This window comes from Cololabis saira, chromosome 22 (assembly GCF_033807715.1).
Source record: "Cololabis saira isolate AMF1-May2022 chromosome 22, fColSai1.1, whole genome shotgun sequence".
NCBI classification, from domain to species: Eukaryota; Metazoa; Chordata; class Actinopteri; order Beloniformes; family Belonidae; genus Cololabis; species Cololabis saira.
The window spans coordinates 33,393,003-33,412,175 of NC_084608.1; the positions used below are offsets into that span (position 1 = coordinate 33,393,003).

Sequence of the window (19,173 nt, forward strand, 5' to 3'; positions counted from 1 at the left end):
GTCCAACACTTCCAGCGCAGGAGTAACTTAACTACCCATTAAAAATACTACACCTCTAATTGGCAACGCAGGGCAGATAGCAACAGGGAAGAAACCATTAACCAATTTGGACTGAACATGTATGCGATGTACCGGACGGGGAACATAACCCATCTCAATGCCGCGCAAAACAGTACCATAACCACAGGCAGACTGCTCCGAAAAAGGCAAGGCGTCCGCGAGGATCACCGACTGAGAACCACCAGTGTCACGCAGAATGCGCACCGGACGCTGATCATCAGACTCGCCTGTCAGTGAAACTAACCCATCAAAAATGAATGGTTTGAAACAGGCATCAGGGGTTTCACTGCCAGGAGCAGCGCTGATGCGTGGCTCAGCCTTAATCAAACCGACGCCTTTCGGTTGCGACACGCTGGGAGAAACCTGCTGTTTGCGTTTCAGGGCCAGACAGTTGGAGATGAGATGTCCAGGTTTATGACAATAAAAACACTCCCTGTCCTCTTTCGTAGCACTAGCTGTGGGGGGAGAGTTTTGCCGAGCTGGAGGCTGACGAGGTTTTTCATCAGAGCCTGAAGAAAAAACCGTCTTGTGGGTTAAAGCAAACTCATCAGCCAACACAGCAGCAGAAGAGAGCTGTGACACTTTCTGTTCATTAATGTACACCACGATACGTTCTGGGAGGCACTTCTTAAAATCCTCTATCAAGACCAATTCCCTTAAGGAGTCAAAGTCACTGGCTTTACAAGCTGTACACCATTTGTCAAAGAGAGTTCCCTTTTCCCTAGCGAACTCAACATAAGTCTGGGTTGAGGCTTTTTTATGATTTCTAAATTTTTGTCGGTAGGCCTCAAGGACCAGTTCATAGGCACGCAGAATGGCAGCTTTTATAGAGTCAAATTTCAGACTGTCTTCAATAGGCAGAGCAGATACAGCCTCTTGAGCTTTCCCATGAATTTTACACTGGAGCAAAATAGCCCAAACTTCAGGTGGCCACTGTAAAGCTTTTGCAATGCGCTCAAATGCGCCAAAATAGGAATCAACCTCAGTCTCACGGAACGTAGGCACCAAAACAATATTCTTACCAACACTAAAGGTTCCTGGTGGGAAAGTGGTGGAAGAAGAAGGCTTAGTCACAGGACCATCAGCAGCACTCGGCACATGAGTCAACCTCTGAGACTCAAGCTCCGACCTACGCATCTGAACAGCTGTATCAGCTTCAATTCTTTTTCTTTTGACTTCAGCTTCAATCTCCATTCTTCTTCTTCTTCTTCTTCTCTTGGTTTTATTGGCGGTTGGCAAACAGCTTTCGGGTGCATTACCGCCACCCACTGATCTGGAATATGGACTAGGTATCTAAACGATCTCTAAAAATGAATGTATGTCAAACACTACAAACAAAACAAAATAATAAATAAATAAATAAATAAATAAATCAAAACAAACAAACAAAACAAAACAACCAAATTCACTTAAATCAAATCTCCATTCTTTTGGCTTCTAGCTGACTTTTGACTTCAGCTTCAATCTCCATCTTTTTGACTTCCAGCTGATACTGCATTTCAGCCTGCTGGCCTCGGGCTTTCTCCTGGGATTCCATCTGGAGGCGGGCAAGGCGGACCTTCAACCGAGCCTCCCTTGTGGACCCAGAGCCGCCAAGACTGGGAGAGAGAGGGTCATAGCGAGGCAGCAGTACAGAGAGTTGGTGGCCACTCCTCTGTTTCACTCTCCTCCTCAGTGCCACCTGGAGGATCAACCTTAAGTGGTCGGCTACCAGCCGCTTCACCCAGGATGCCATCCTCCGGCACAGCTGACTCTGTCGGTGCCGACATTTTAATGAACCCCAATTCCACCAACTTACCAACAACAAGAGCCTTCAACTCTTTTTTCAGAATCTGTTTGGAGTACGTGAGGCAAAAGTGATTCGCTATCTGAGCCAAATCCTCCTTACGATAGCTATCAATCAAGGTGAGGGAGGGAGAAGCCAAGAAGCTATCAATGTCAAACTGAGACATGAGTGATTACCAAAAGGTGCACAGCTGCACAACCGATTAACCGAGATTACCAGAGTTCAAGCAACAATAACTACTTTTAGCACCGGGAATCCTTTAACGGATATTTTTCCCGGACGAGCCCCCACTTATGTTACAACCCGGCTCGCAGGGGAAAGGGAAGCAACACAAAACCCAGTTGGTAAAAGGTAAGGTAGTTTATTGTTACCCAAAATTACCAGGAACACCGGTTAACAAAATAAAAAAAAGAAGAAAACAAACCAAGGAAGAGGGCCGGTGGGTGCTGTTTAAATCAAAACCAAAATATAACAAAAAAAAGAGGACTCTCAAAGAGCTAAAACGGATAACCAAACTATCTCAAAACAAAAGGAAAACAAAGGCTGTCTACACTTACTAAAAAACCAAAGTACAACAAAACAGCACCCCTGCACCTAGTGTCTCTAAACATAAAAGGAACTAGGTGTGGAAACTTAACATAATCAGTCACAAGGTTACACACAAAACTAAATCCTGGCCACACTCCACAGGTTTAACAAACAAAAGAAAAACCACAAAGGAACACACGGTAGCCGCTAGCTAATTTTAGCTTTAACAAACAAAGTTCTGCACAACACACAGAGGCGAGCTGTCCCACAATCAGCCGCCCAGACTGATAGACCGGCAGGGGTTTATTAGGTGTTCACTCCTGATTGGACGGCTGGGATTGGCCAGCCCCAGATGCGGCACACCAATCAGGGACCCAGGTGATCAGAGGGGTGGACTGCCAGGAGCTGGGAGGCCGCACCAATCAGGCCAACGAGGGAGGAGCTGTGCAGCTTGGCAGAGGCAGGGGGAGAAAACAAGATTAAAACAAAACATAAAGGAGGAAAGAGCAGCGGCCGTAACACAGGGACAGAAGGAATGTTAGTCTGAGAGCAGGAAGGTGCGGTGGGAGCAGACCAGGGTGTTTGATGAGGGGAGAGGTGGAGGTTGGTGGAGCCACAAGCTTCACCAACCTTTGCTGGTGTTGAGAGATTATAGGAGGACGTCTCCCCTGAGAAGAATCCACCTGCTCCACCGTTGTCTGTTTATATCCAATTTATGCTGCAGATAAAAACAGATGAGACTGTTGTTTTATTTGACACTAAACATATGACATCTGGAAATAATTTTAAAGTTACACCTGAAATCACAACAAGACTGTAAAAATATGAGAGTTTATGGAAACTGACATGTAAAACCATGGTGTCTCTAATGAATGTGAGCAGGTAAATAATGATGAGTGAGGCAGAGGTGCGTGCAGCGTCCCAGCATGCACCTCTGCTCACACTGAACTGGCTGCTCTGTCTGATGCTGAAGCTGCTTCTGGGTCTGGTATCAAACCCGTCCTTCCTGATGAGGAACCTGGGTTTCTTCCTGAAGCTCATGTTCAATCCAGAGCCAACGCTTTAGCTGCCATGGTTGAGGATGCTGGAAACCAGCCTGGAGTTCAACACCTTCCTCCAGAGATCTGATCAAGAATGACTGAATCTCCTCCTGAACAAGATCAGTCAATACTTGGAACATTCAGTCAAGTCTCTCTGTCATTCTGGGAACTGTGGGCACCATTCAACCCCAAACGTCTGGATGAGAGAAGAACTAGCAGAGAACCCAGAACTGGACCAGGAAGACGACTGTTTGACTTTTCTGAAGCTCTACGAGGCTGCTGGACCACAGAGATCTCAGCTGGTACATGAAACACTTATTTGTCCAGGACGGCTGAAGGTTGAAAGCCTGGATTCTTCTCAGTCACAGAGCTTTTGGACAGTTTGACGTTAAAGTGGACTTATTATGGCATTTAATGTATATTTTAAACAGGCCTTGAATGTCTTAAAAACAATCTAAAGCTTGTTTTTTCTACATAAATCAGAAATTCAGCCTGTGGGCCATGTCTTTAGTTGTACCGCTTCTAACCCCATGTTCTGTGCTTCATTTTAGGGGCGGGGTGGCTATGATAATGAGGCTTTGCGCTGATTGGCTGCTTGAATGACGTGTAGGAGGGGAGGAGGAGACAAAACCTCTCCGGCCAGAGCAGCCGGCTGCGTAGCAAAGCATGTTGTGTCCCATGCGACAGAGCTTCGGCGACAAAATAAATTCCATTGCTTTATTTTTTTTGTATTGGACTGTCCTAACTGGCCGCGAGTTTAACAGTTTCAGTGTGGACAGAGAGCGTCCGATGTCACGCAGCTTGACGCGATAGTCGGACGCTCGCATTCAGTTACACGGTGGAAATGGATCTTAAAGCCTGAATTACGGTTCTGCGTTAAATCGACGCGTACCCTACGCCGTAGGCTCTGCGTTGGTGTAACGCGGAACCATAAATCAGCCTTTAGTCACCTTGTCTTCATACAGGAAGATTTAATTTAATTCTGAACAGTTACACCACAGTTACTTACTCTGATTCCTCATCATTTCATTTCTTATGTTACAAGACAAATTAATCATGTTAACTGTAAAGAAATCACAACACTGAATGTTCACAAATGGCAACTTTATTGTTAAAAAAAAAACATTTGTACACATTATATACACCACTTATATACACCATACACTGTTTATATACACCAAGTTGTATATAAACAACATTTATGCACTATTACTGGCTCAAGGAAGGACCGTGCATGTCTTCTGAAGGTGTCATTGAACAGCTTCAGGTGCTTGGAAGATCTGAAACCATCGACAGAAAAAGATTTACTAATAGAGCTCCGAGAGAGTTACGGGTAACACCGGAGCTTTGGTGAGTGGCTCCGTTAGGTAACACTGGAGCCACCGGAGCTCCGGTGTTACCCGGTGTTACAATTAGCACTTTGTTAATTCAGCTCATGTTTTATCTACTAAACCCTCCACTGCTGCTCACTCTCCTCCTCCTCCACCCTCACCCACAACCACCAGCTCTGGCACTTTCTCCTTCAGACCCATCTTGACTTCTGAAGTCTTAGAGAATCTCTCCAAGCTAGACTCCAATAAGTCAGCTGGTTCTGATGGGCTCGACCCCAGATTCTTAAAAGCAGCTGCTCCTGCCATTACGGTTCCCATCACACGGCTCTTCAACATGTCTCTGGATCAGTCCACCTTTCCCATAGATTGGAAATCTGCTCTTGTTTTCCCCCTCTTCAAAGGGGGCTCCAGCTCTGACCCCAACTGCTATAGGCCTATCTCCATTCTGCCGTGCTTGGCCAAGGTCTTCGAGAAACTGGTTCATAAACAACTCAGCGACTTCCTAACCTCCAACAACATCTTGTCCTCCTCACAGTCTGGATTTAGGCCAGGTCATGGATGCACCACTGCTACACTGAAGGTCCTGGATGACATTGTCTCCTCTCTGGACTCCAAGCAGACCTGCATCGCTGCCTTCATTGATCTGGCCAAGGCCTTTGACTCCGTCACCCATCCCATACTCCTGCAGAGGCTCTCCAACATTGGTCTTTCACCCCACTCCTGTAACTGGTTCTCCAGCTATCTACACCACAGAGTCCAGCAAGTCAAATCCGAAAATTTCATATCAGCCCCTCTCACCATCACCAAAGGGGTTCCTCAGGGTTCCATTCTAGGCCCAACACTATTCTCCATCTACATCAATGACATAACCAGGTTTGCCGGCAACTCAAGAATCCATCTATATGCCGATGACACCATCCTTTACTCTGAGGGCCCGTCCCTCCAGTCCGCTGCAGCCACACTACAACACAGCCTCACTTCCGTTGAACAGCACTTCCACAGTCTCCAGCTCCGCCTCAACACCAAAAAAACAAAATGCATTGTCTTTGTCCGGAAACAAACTCCCACCACTGTTCCTAAATTGTTCTGCGCCGACGGCTCTGAACTAGAGTTCGTATCCACCTACAAATACCTTGGCCTCTGGTTGGACTCGTCCCTCTCTTTCTCCACCCACATCAAACACCTACAGTCCAAAGTCAAAGCTCGTCTGAGCTTTCTTTACCGGAACAAGACCTCCTTCACCCGTGCAGCCAAACACACACTCGTCAAAATGACCATTCTGCCCATTTTCGATTAAGGTGACACCATTTACAGAATCGCACCTCACTCTACTCTCAGTAAACTGGACCCACTCCATCATTCCGGCATCCGTTTTGCAACTGGGGCTCCTTTCCCCACTCACCACTGCAACCTCTATAACCTGGTAGACTGGACCTCCCTTCACACCAGACGGCTCCATCACTGGTTTCTGCTCATCTTTAAATCTATCCTCGGCATTACTCCTCCCTACCTCTCCTCTCTTCTGCACCTCTCACAACCTGCCCGCACTCTAAGGTCCAGTGCCTTCATCAATCTCTCCATCCCCAAAGTCCGCACCACCTTTGGGCGCAATGCCTTCCGGTTCGCTGCAGCCTATGACTGGAACACACTACAAAAAACCCTTAAACTTTCTGTTCTCACTTCCATCTCCACCTTCAAACTACATCTTCTATTAAGTACAACCGACTCCTGCACTTGTCTTTAGTCCTCCTTCAGGCATACTGACTGTTTTACTTGATTATTTGTTTTATCTTCTGTACTGTGTTTTAATGTATTTTTGTGTATTTATATAACCTTGTTTTTTCATCTTAGCTCCCTCCCCTTACCCCCCTAGGCTGCATTTGTAAATAAGAAATTTGTTCTTAATCTGCTTGCCTGGTTAAATAAAGGTTAAAAACCTGTAGACAAATATTAATAACATAAAAAATTAACGTCACTTACTGCTGACTCGTGTGCAGTTGCCGGGTCCGTACTGTTGGTACTGATCCTTTTATGAGGGTAAGTGTCGATGCAAAACCTAATTTTTACTGTCCCTCGTTGTTCAAACAGCCACATGATACACCGCTTCGAAACAATGGCGGAGTTCTTGTTCCGGCGGAGTTAGTTGTGGGAGTGGTTTCACGCAGCCGAGGCCGACCTCTGGAAATCTGAACGGCTCGTAAAAGTCACATGACACTGGAAGGAATCATCCGGGCGGCTGTACAGACACTGCAGAATTTGGTTGCTTTACTCCTTCTCTGAGTTGGCAGGGTGAGGGGAGACCACTTTATATATGTTAAAGCAAAAAAAAAACCCTGTTTTTCATAATAGGTGCCTTTAATGCCCCAGTTTTGGTGTTTAGTTTCCTGTTTTATTTTGAAACCGCGTGTCCTCGTTTTGTCTTGACTTCCCTTGTTCAGAGACGTTCACATGAAATTATAAGTTTACATATTTATGCACATAAACAAGGAGAGTGCTGCAGAGTTCGTAACCTCAATGAACCAATATGACGACTATTCCATCAACTGAACCTATTTATGATGAACTAACTGCACAAAAATTTTATTTTTATGAAAAATTCAGTCCTGTTTATATATTATTATATTATCACTGCAGTTATTAGATTTTAAAATACTTGATTTCTTCTACTAGAACAATAATGTGTTAACTTATTATATTATTGGTTCAAAAACTTAATTCCATTCTTGTGAAGTTTTTATGGACGAGGTTATTGGTGGATTTTCCATTCTGGGTTCCTTCAGAGTGTTCAGAGCAGCTGTGTGTCTGAACATCCTGGAAGGCTGTCAGCTGGATTACACCTTTATTTCTGGACACATGAAGAGCAGCATAACACTGGTCTACAACACACATCTGGATCATCTGATCCTGCAGCCTGTCATCATCCTCCTCTCACAGCTTTACTGGGGAAAGCAGCCGCTGAGAAGCTGCAGCTTCACTGGAAACAGTGGATCTTTGATAGCAACTGGTTTTAGTAGAAAACTGCTGGAAGCAGCAGGACCGACTCCAACCTCCACTGACCTGAGAGTCTCCAGCTGGTTGTCTGGACTCTGCACCAGATCGGACAGCTGCTCCACATCTGCAGCATCCAGGTAGTTCTTACTCAGGTCCAGAAGTTTCAGATGGGAGGGGTTGGACTTCAGAGCTGAGACCAGAGAAGAACAGCTGATCTCTGACAGATCGCAGCACTGCAAGCTGCACAAAGACACCATAGAAGAAGAAACCAGAGCAGTAAGATGGTCAGTGTGGATCAGCAGAAGATCAGCCTGGTACAACATGTTGTGCATCCAAATGATTCAAGTTTCCACACCAACAAACATGTCAGGAGGAATTCTGGGACAAATGTCAACTCATTCATTTGTATGAAGACATGATGAACATGATGAACTGATGTCTAATATTTCATGTATTAAAACTAGTTTCATACAAATGAGAATTAGAAAGGTGAAGACATTTTTTCCCAGATCAGTTAAGAAGCTCTTAACAGCAAATGGCTTTTTTCAAACCTTCTTAAGGAGCCTGTGAAAGAAAAACGCATTTCCCAGAGTTGATCTTAGCTTAAGAATCTCTTTCATTAAGAAGGAAATGTATTAAAACAACGCACATCGCACAAATTTTGATCTATTTTATACTTTAGATTTATATTGTTTAGCATTCATTGGTGACAGCAAAGGGGAAAAAAAAGAAAAATAAGGAATAACAAGTGTGTTCCTGTATATGCTTTATGCATTACACACAAATAAAACGATCATCATGACTATCATTTATCATAATTTGTCTGCACACATCCCACATCTGCGTGCACATATGAGATAATGTACCACACTCAAAAATGCTTCAGGGCACATCAAAAACACATCCACCCTCCAAAAATTGTATAATTTTGTTTTGTAAAATTGTAAATTTGTAAAACTGTAAATAGGCTATTTTATTTTATTTTACTCAAAGCTGTCCTTTTTCCTTTCCTTTCCCTACCTCAAACTGCTGCACCTTAGATGTCTATCTGTACATATGTTAAAACACCACATTTGTTTATTGTTTATCTACTGTGAAAGAGCGAAATTACCGGAGTCAAATTCCTTGTTGGACAACGTTCGAACCTGGCCAATAAAGCTGATTCTGATTCCGATTCTGATTCTGAACCTGCCACATCTAACACATCAGGCAACTGACAGCTGTAATTGAGTTCAGCTGGAACCTCATCAAGGGAGACTTCATCGACTGCTCCATATAAAGGCGTTGCAAAAACCACGTGTGAGATACCATGGCTGCTTTACAGCATATTCCCGCCGCAAATCAACCGCATTGCCCGTGCGCGAAGTAGAACGGTTTATATGAACACATTCGTGTGTCAGCACTTCAATCCCCAGGACGTGCAGTCGGATCGGGCTGTCCAGATGAGGTACCGGTTTCCACGGGCTGAGATACAACGCCTCATCACGTTGGTGTCTCCACATATCCGGAGGGCAACCCGGTGCAATTTGGCCCTGAGCCGGGAGGTCCAGTTACTGGCTGCACTGCGTTTTTATGCAGTGGGGAGCTTCCTGGAGGTGGTGGGGGATGGCACCGGACTGAGCAAGGCATCGGTGTCACGCAGCCGTAACACCGATCCTCCTGCGCCATGCCCGAGCGCACATCAAGATGCCCCCACAAGGGAGGAGATCCGCCAGGTCCACCAAGGATTCCACGCCATGGCTGGGATCCCCCGGGTGATTGGTGTTGAGGAGCGGCGCTGCGTGTCTCCACACACCCGCAAATACAATGTTTATGAATGCAAGATTCTGCTTAATAGTGAGAAAGGCCAAGCAGCTAAATAAACTAAATAAAGAATATTTTTTTGAGGTGAAGGATTCTGTTTTCTGCCCAGGATTCTGTCATGAGGATACAAGGTGGTCCTATATGCTGATCGTTAAGTTAATTTGTCCTTTTGTCCATCTTTCACATTTAATAAAAACAATACATTTCCTCATTATTCTCTTACCAAGACTACTTCTTATTTAGTTGCAGTCTTGTTTTCATCATGAAAAAGGGTCATTGAAGTATATTTATCATCTTAGTTTTTCATTATAACAAACATAACGCACAGGTAGCAGGGAATTAGTGCGTTAGGTAGCAGTGCTGCGTGTGAAAATGCGCTGATAGTGATCGGTGATCGATTTGCCTGGCATCGATTGATTTGGTTTCAGAACCGCGGTGGTGGACAGCTCCTCCAAAGAGCTTCTAAAAAGAACGAAACTAAAGAGCGGTCCTGAGAACGGTGTTAAGAAGTCATCTGGGAAACACCCGTATCTTAGGGCCCCTTCTTAGTTGAAACCTTCTTTGGAACCTTCTTAAATCCTTAAGAGAGGTCGGAACTGGGAAACCCGGCCATTATTTGTTGCACCTTATGTCTTGCTGTCACCTGCATGAATGATCTTAACAGACTTATTAAGACATGATATTAAAAACCTACCCCTCCTTGAACCACCACCTTACTGTGGTGGAGGGGTTTGTGTTGCCCGAGTGATCCTAGGAGCTATGTTGTCGGGGGCATTACGCCCCTGGTAGGGTCTCCATGGCAAACAGGTCCTGGGTGACTGGCCGGACTAAGAGCGGTTCACAAAAGCCATTCATGAGGAGGAAGAGAACAAGGACCGTTACGTCCCCCGGATCGGTGTCACCGGGGCCTCTCCCTGGAGCCAGGCCTGGGATTGGGGCTCGAAGGCGAGCCTGATGGCCGGGTCTTTGCCCGTGGGAGCCGGCCGGGCTCAGCCCGAAAAGGTGATGTGGGCCCGCCTTCCCGTAGGCCCACCACCCACAGGAAGGTCCATGAGAGGCTGGTGCATTGTGGACTGGGTAGCAGTCATGGCGGGGGGGCCTCACCCTGGAGTTGCCCAGGGTGAGAGGTGGCGGGCTGGTGTGGGCTTGTTTATAGCCCATCAGCTCAGTCGCCATGTGTTGGAGTTCACCCCGGTGAACGAGAGGGTCGCTTCCCTGTGCCTTCGGGTCGGGCAGTGCAGAGTACCCGGCCTTCTTGGAGTCCTTGGGAGGAGTACTGGATAGTGCTCCAACTGGAGACTCCATTGTTTTACTGGGGGACTTCAATGCTCACGTGGGAAATGACAGTGATACCTGGAGAGGCGTGATTAGGATGAATGGCCTCCCCGATCTGAACTCGAGCGTCGTTTTGTTGTTGGACTTCTGTGCTAGTCACAGTTTGTCCATAACAAACACCATGTTCAAACATATGGGTGTCCATCAGTGCACGTGGCACCAGGGCACCCTAGGCCGGAGGTCAATGATCGACTTTGTTGTCATTTCATCTGACCTTCAGCCGCATGTCTTGGATACTCGGGTGAAGAGAGGGGCTGAGCTGTCAACTTTTTTTTTTTTGGGGGGGGGGGGGGGGGGGGGGGGGGGTCTGATCACAGTCTGAGCTAAGCTACCGCTACAGAGCTACAGAACTACAGAGCAAGCATGCAGGTGAACAAGCCAGTGTGTATGTCTGTGTGTGTGTGCGTGTATGTATGTTATCATATGTGTGTGTGTGTGTGTGTGTGTGTGTGTGTGTGTGTGTGTGTGTGTGTGTGTGTGTGTGTGTGTGTGTGTGTGTGTGTGTGTGTGTGTGTGTGTGAGCGTGTATATGTATGTGTGACTAGGTGTGTGTGTATGTGTGCATGCATGAATGTATGACTATGTATATATTAGGGGTGTCACGGTACACACAAGTCACGGTTGGGTACGTATCTCGGTTTAGGGGTTTGGTTCGGTACGGGTTCGGTACAACGGGAAAAAAAATACAAAAAGTCCCAAATGTATAAGACGAGTTTTTTCTTCCTTTATTTTGATCATAGCATTTGAAAGTTAAAGTTTGTTCAATTGGCTACAAAACTAAAAAGCATCTCTTATTAAAGTGTAAAATAAATAGAATAAAACATTTAACTTGTGCATTAGTGTTTTTAATTTTTTATGTTTTTTATGTGAGCTCGGGATGGGACATTGTAACGAGGCTCGAGCACTTTTAATAAATACTTGAACCCGGGCTCCTCTACTGCTGCATATGGGCAGAGCCGTCTGGGGGCGGAGCATTCTCCATGGGCCCTTATGATAGTCATTTTAATGTTCAACAACACCTCATCCTACCCATCAAACAACATTTATTCTCACTTTTATTGAGCCAAGCCTATGCTGCAGAAAGCAGAGTAAAGGCACTACTTGTTCAGAAGAACACACACACACACACACACACACACACACACACACACACACACACACACACACACACACACACACACACACACACACACACACACACACACACACACAGAGGCCTGACAGCTGTCAATCACATGGCGCTGAAAACTCAGATAGTCACAGACTGACTCAGTTCCATCTTGGATACAGCTTAAATACAAACCTCGATCTTGATCTGGAATGTGTCAGAGTTTGTGCACCATTGGACGCCCAGCGCCCTCTCCATAGGTAGTTGATCGTTGTCCAGATTGAGATCTTTAATCCCTGAAGCCCTGTTTTCTTCTGGGATCGACATTAGCAGCGCTCTGGAGTTGCTTGTCCATTTGCTTAAATGGAATCCTCCACTGAGGCACAATGACCTCAAGTCCTTAGCGAGAGCAACAGCGCCATCATCCGATGACACCGAGGTCAGACAGTCGTCAACACAAAAATTATTTAGGATTGTCTCAACCGCTTCAGGTGCAGCCCACTGCTTTCCATCTTCAGCTGTCCTCCTTAGGGCGTATGAAGCGCAGCTGGGGGAAGAAGTAGCTCCGAACAGATGCACACGCTTTCTGTACTCTGCTGGCTCCAACCTCAGGTCGCCGTCCAGCCACCATAAGAACCGCAGCAAGTCTGAATCCTCTTCTGGTACCTTTACTTGGTAAAACATAAGGTCGATGTCTGCCATTATGCCCACTGTATCCTTCCTGAACCTTGTCAGAACTCCAACGAGAGTGTTTGTAAGGTCGGGACCTTGAAGAAGTTGATCGTTCAGTGATACTCCCTGATATGATGCAGTACAATCAAGAACAACTCTTAGCTTCTTTTTCTTGGGATGGAATACTCCGTGGTGAAGAATAAACCACACTCTCCCATCATCACGGTCTATTTCTTCTTCTGGGACCTTAGTGGCGTATCCCTTGTGTAACAACTCTCTCATGAACCTCGCATACTCCTTGTGGAAGTCAGCATTCTTGTAAAACTTCCTTTTGAGACTTATGAGGCGCTGATTGATTAGAGATCTGTTGTCAGGCATTTTTATTTCTTTGTCTTTCAATGGTAATCCGATACAGTAGTGTCCAGAAAGAAAAAAAAATCTAAGAAAATGTTCTTAGAATATGAACCCGAGGTTTAACACAGGGTGTAGCCTACTAAACAAAAGATTAATTTATAAATTTAGTGAAACGGCATCTTGCGAGCCTTGCACTGGGCAAAATCCTGGATTACATCCCCAAATGTCCAACTCCCTGGCTCTTACATTTTCAATGGAGAGGATAGCTAAGCCACTCAGCCGCTCCTGCCCCATGGAGCTCCTCAGGTATGTCTTAATCATTTTTAACTTTGAGAATGATCTCTCAGCTGACGCCACTGTCACCGGCAATGTTAAAAACAAGAGGAGTGCAGATCGGGGCGCTTTTTTTTGCGCGCCTCCTTTGATGCCGCAACCAGAACGCGTATTTACGGTGGTGACTGCCGCCCATATGCAAAAGTACATTCAGTCCCGTCCTTGAGTGCCAAACAGACACCAGTTGAAGCAGACGGTGTGCTGCTGCAGGCTGCAGGCTGCTGCACAAGTTCACTGCGGCGCCCGCTTGTTGTTGTGGAGAAGTCGGGGTTTGTTAAAGCGACGAAACGACGTTGTGCGTCCTCGTTTGGCTTTAAAGCCTGAATTATGGTTCTGCGTTAAATCGACGCAGAGGGTACGCCGTAGGGTACGGCGTAGGCTGCGCGGTACATTGCGTGTCGCCGCGTACCCTACGCCGTAGGCTCTGCGTTGGTGTAACGCGGAACCATAAATCAGCCTTAAAATCGTTTTGACGAGGATGCATTTCTCAAATTACTCCGAACTTTCTGCTTTTGGCGCTGCAGCTTCAATAAGCTGTGTTGGCAATTAGTGTTTGGCACATTCCTGACAGAGCTCGTCGTTTGTGAAAAACCACCACTTGGGACTTTACCAACGGTTGGTTTCACGATATCTATAGGAGTTATACAGCAAGTCGCACGGGCCCCTGTGCGTCCCGGGCCCCAGTGCGTTGCACGTGCTGCACTGACTATCCCTACGCCACTGTGTCTTACACATTCAAATGTTTAGTTTTTATGTTGGAAATCAGAAGAGGAAGTTTAAGAAGAAACAAACTGTTGGAGGACTAAAGCAGAGAAGAAGAAACCAGAGCAGTAAGATGGTCGGTGTGGATACTGAAACAAAAAGTGTGTCAAATGGAAAGGAAGCGGTTCTCTTGTAAGTCTGTAGACTCTTATCGTGCATGAAAAAAGTCTAGTCTATAAAAAAAAGCCCTTCGCACAGCTAGAACAGTTCATTACTCATCGTGGATAGGGGATAATAAAAATAACCCACGTTTTCTGTTCAGCGCTGTAGCCAGGCTGACAAAGAGTCAACTCTGTTGAGCCGAGCTTCCTGCAGCTCTCAGTAGTGACAACTTTATGAGCTTCTTTAGCAGTAAAATATCAGGTTCAGAGTAGAAATCAACCAGGACAACCCGGTAGCCGCTGTGGGCGTTTCTTCAGCTTTAGTAGTTAGTTAGTGTTTAGTAAACTTCTAGTTAGTGTTTAGTAAACCTCTAGTTAGTGTTTAGTAAAGCCTCTAGTTAATGTTTAGTAAACTTCTAGTTAGTGTTCAGTAAACATCTAGTTAGTGTTTAGTGAACCCAGAGCCGTCTGGGAGATTTGCGAGGCCCTGTGCGGAATGGCTGGGGTGAGCGTAGCGAGCGCGCGCGAATTTTTTAGGTTTTTCGGGTCGGATCGGGTGTCTATATGCGCAATTTTAACTCTCCAATTAGCAAAATACTGCATACCTTCCCCTGACTCATCATCATCTTGGCTTGGCTCAACGCAGGGCCTCGCGGCTGTTTGAGACCCGGTCGGATCTGTGATTTTTGTAACAAATGTATCAAACGAGCCTTTCAGAGAGGCATTAAACTCTTCCATTTTCTTTCGTTTTTTTTCTTTTTTCATCCCCTGATGGAAATTTCCTGAATCTGTCTCGTTCTCTCGACATTGTGTGACAGTTTGTTCCGCACTCCACCCGTCTGGATCAGAGCAGCTTGTGTCTGCGCTTGGTCAGACGCAGTTGTATTGAACAACAGACACGCGCATCATTGCACATATATTTATTGATATGCACAGAGTAGTACACATTTAGGTCTGTAATGGAAGGTGACTGTTGATAATTATAAGGGAAAAAAGGAGAAAAAAAAAAAAAAAACGGCCCATAGCGCGAGGCCCCTTGGGGCGCGAGGCCCCGTGCGGTCGCACGGTTCGCACACCCCTTGCGGCGGCCCTGAGTAAACCTGTAGTTAGTGTTTAGTAAACCTCTAATTAGTGTTTAGTAAAGCCTCTAGTTAAGTGTTCAGTAAATCTCTAGTTAGTGTTTAGTAAACTTCTAGTTAGTGTTTAGTAAACCTGTAGTTAGTGTTTAGTAAGCCTCTAGTTAGTTAGTGTTTAGTAAAGCCTCTAGTTAGTGTTTAGTAAACCTGTAGATAGTGTTTAGTAAAGCCTCTAAATAGTGTTTATTAAAGCCTCTAGTTAGTGTTTCGTAAACCTCTAGTTAGTGTTTAGTAAACATCTAGTTAGTGTTTAGTAAACCCCTAGTTAGTTTTTAGTAGACCTCTAATTAGTGTTTAGTAAAGCCTCTAAATAGTGTTTAGTAAAGCCTCTAGTTAAGTGTTTAGTAAACCTCTAGTTAGTGTTTAGTGAACCTGTAGTTAGTGTTTAGTAAACCTCTAGTTAGTGTTTAGTAAACCTCTAGTTAGTGTTTAGTAAACCTCTAGTTACTGTTTAGTAAACCTGTAGTTAGTGTTTAGTAAAGCCTCTAAATAGTGTTTATTAAAGCCTCTAAATAGTGTTTATTAAAGCCTCTAGTTAGTGTTTAGTGAACCTGTAGTTAGTGTTTAGTAAACCTCTAGTTAGTGTTTAGTAAACCTCTAGTTAGTGTTTAGTGAACCTCTAGTTAGTGTTTAGTGAACCTCTAGTTAGTAAGTGTTTAATAAAGCCTCTAGTTAGTGTTTAGTAAACCTCTAGTTAGTGTTTAGTAAACCCCTAGTTAGTGTTTAGTAAACCTCTAATTAGTGTTTAGTAAGCCTCTAAATAGTGTTTAGTAAAGCCTCTAGTTAAGTGTTCAGTAAATCTCTAGTTAGTGTTTAGTAAACTTCTAGTTAGTGTTTAGTAAACCTGTAGTTAGTGTTTAGTAAGCCTCTAGTTAGTTAGTGTTTAGTAAAGCCTCTAGTTAGTGTTTAGTAAACCTGTAGTTAGTGTTTAGTGAACCTCTAGTTAGTTAGTGTTTAGTAAAGCCTCTAGTTAGTGTTTAGTAAACCTGTAGTTACTGTTTAGTGAACCTCTAGTTAGTGTTTAGTAAACCTCTAGTTAGTGTTTAGTAAACCTGTAGTTAGTGTTTAGTAAAGCCTCTAAATAGTGTTTATTAAAGCCTCTAGTTAGTGTTTAGTAAACCTCTAGTTAGTGTTTAGTAAACATCTAGTTAGTGTTTAGTAAACCCCTAGTTAGTTTTTAGTAAACCTCTAATTACTGTTTAGTAAAGCCTCTAAATAGTGTTTAGTAAAGCCTCTAGTTAAGTGTTTAGTGAACCTCTAGTTAGTGTTTAGTAAAGCCTCTAGTTAGTGTTTAGTAAACCTAGAGTTAGTGTTTAATAAACCTCTAGTTAGTGTTTAGTGAACCTCTAGTTAGTTTTTAGTAAACCCCTAGTTAGTGTTTAGTAAACCTCTAGTTAGTGTTTAGTAAACATCTAGTTAGTGTTTAGTAAACCCCTAGTTAGTTTTTAGTAAACCTCTAATTACTGTTTAGTAAAGCCTCTAGTTAGTGTTTAGTAAACCTAGAGTTAGTGTTTAATAAACCTCTAGTTAGTGTTTAGTGAACCTCTAGTTAGTGTTTAGTAAAGTCTCTAGTTAGTGTTTAGTAAACCTCTAGTTAGTGTTTAGTAAACCTCTAGTTAGTTAGTTAGTTAGTTAGTTAGTTAGTTAGTTAGTTAGTTAGTTAGTTAGTTAGTGTTTAGTAAAGCCTCTAGTTAGTGTTTAGTAAACCTCTAGTTAGTGTTTAGTAAACCTCTAGTTAGTGTTTAGTAAACCCCTAGTTAGTGTTTAGTAAACCTCTAGTTAGTTAGTGTTTAGTAAAGCCTCTAGTTAGTGTTTAGTAAACCCCTAGTTAGTGTTTAGTAAACCTCTAGTTAGTGTTTAGTAAACCCCTAGTTAGTGTTTAGTAAACCTCTAGTTAGTGTTTAGTGAACCTCTAGTTGGTGTTTAGTAAACCTGTAGTTAGTGTTTAGTAAAGCCTCTAAATAGTGTTTATTAAAGCCTCTAGTTAGTGTTTAGTGAACCTCTAGTTAGTGTTTAGTAAACCTCTAATTAGTGTTTAGTGAACCTCTAGTTAGTCTACTAGTGTGTTAGGGCCAGCACTCATAGCTTCAGCTGCAGGACCAGACTAGAGCAGCTGCTCTGAAACAGAGCTTCATCCTAGAGATGCTGCTATAGAGCTACGCTGCTATAGAGCTACGCTGCTATAGAGCTATCCTGCTATAGAGCTACGCTGCTATAGAGCTACGCTACACTGCTATAGAGCTACGCTGCTATAGAGCTACGCTGCTATAGAGCTACGCTGCTATAGAGCTACGCTGCTATAGAACTATCCTGCTATAGATCTACGCTGCAGGGAGACCTCTAGTTAGAACTTAGAAGGCCTAGAAAAGTCAGTGTTACAGAGTCACTAGAAAGAGTCTTTCTAGAAGTTTGCTGGTGTGTTCAGGAATGATCTCCTGCAGCCGTCTGTATGACGGAGAACCTGAAAACGTCTCTGACTGAACACACTCCTTAGTTTCATCTGTGTTTGTGGAGGATATGTTTGGATGGACTTTTCAAATCTGTGAACTGACCTCAGAGTCTCCAGTCTGCAGTCTAGACTCTCCAGGAAACCACACAGATGTTTCACTCCTGAATCCTGCAGCTTGTTCAGACTCAGGTCCAGATGTTTCAGATGTTTCAGATGGGAGGGGTTGGACTTCAGAGCTGAGACCAGAGAAGAACAGCTGATCTCTGACAGACCGCAGTCCTGCAATCTGAACAAAAAGTAACTTTGACATCAGGTTCATGTGGGTCATCACTGGTATCTGGACTTTATAAAACAGGTTTTAAATTCTATTATATCCATGATGTTTCCTGGTTGTTCCTCTGACATGTTCACCAAGTAACATCCTGGTGTTTTCTGCTAGGATATAACAGAACAGAACAGAACAGAATAGAATACAATAGAATAGAATAGAATAGAATAGAGTTTAATGCCATTTGTACAAGTTAAAAACAGCTACCTAGGAAGTATTGTGCATGTCCCAGAGTCCCGGGGGGTTCATTGTTCTGAGTGAGAGAGTGGGGGTTCCGGAGCCAACAGCCTTACAGTAGCTGGTAGAAGCTGTTGTAGAAGCTCTGTAGGTGCTGATGCTCAGGTTGTAGCCCCCCCACTGGAACAGACCATGGAGGGTGGTGTCTGTCCCTGAGGGGGCTCTGTGCTGGTTGTCAGTCTGCACGCCTTCCAGTCATCTTCAGGATTCTCTCTGTATCCTGTCAGAGGCCTTTTTGTATGTGTTTATGTTTTGTTTAAATAAAGAACTTTGCTGCCCTCTGTCACCTTTGGGTCTCCTGCTTTTGGGTTATGTAATCTCATCTCATGACAGAATCTGCAGCTGTTTTAAAACTAGTTCAGACTCAGGAAACTGCAGACTACAAACACAAGAAAGTACTTATCAAACATGTATTCTGACCTGATGTACTGGGACTACAGACCCGTGGCACTCACTTCAGTTGCCATGAAGAGTCTGGAGAAGCTGGTCCTCTGACAGCTCAACTATGTGCTGCTAAGACACCGTTGACCTCTTCAGTTTTCCTACCGCTCCAACAGATCAGTGGACGATGCGGTGGCATTGACACTTCACTCAATTCTGCAACACCTGGACTCTCATGACACCGATGCACGGCTTCTGTTCCTGGATTATAGCTCAGCCTTCAATACAATCAGGCCGCTGAAGCGACCACGAAGCTGGCAGACCTGGAAGTACCCACTCCCACCCGGAACTGGATCCTGGACTTTCTCACAGACAGGCCACACGTGGTGAGGATGGGAGAGAAGGTCTGCTGAGCTCACAGTGAGCACAGGAACCCTG

General features: G+C 44.5%; 1 protein-coding gene across 4 annotated transcripts in view; it reads right to left on the reverse strand.

Moving 5' to 3' along the window:
• Nucleotides 1-19,173, reverse strand: part of LOC133423125 (protein NLRC3-like) — a 64,566-nt gene that overhangs the window by 14,500 nt on the left and 30,893 nt on the right. For all 4 annotated transcript variants that reach the window (XM_061713268.1, XM_061713267.1, XM_061713266.1 and 1 more), the window contains 2 exons: nt 17,893-18,075; nt 7,803-7,976 (listed from right to left, as the gene is read on the reverse strand). In XM_061713268.1, coding sequence (XP_061569252.1) covers nt 7,803-7,976; nt 17,893-18,075 — 357 coding nt within the window. The remainder of the gene's footprint in view (nt 1-7,802; nt 7,977-17,892; nt 18,076-19,173) is intronic.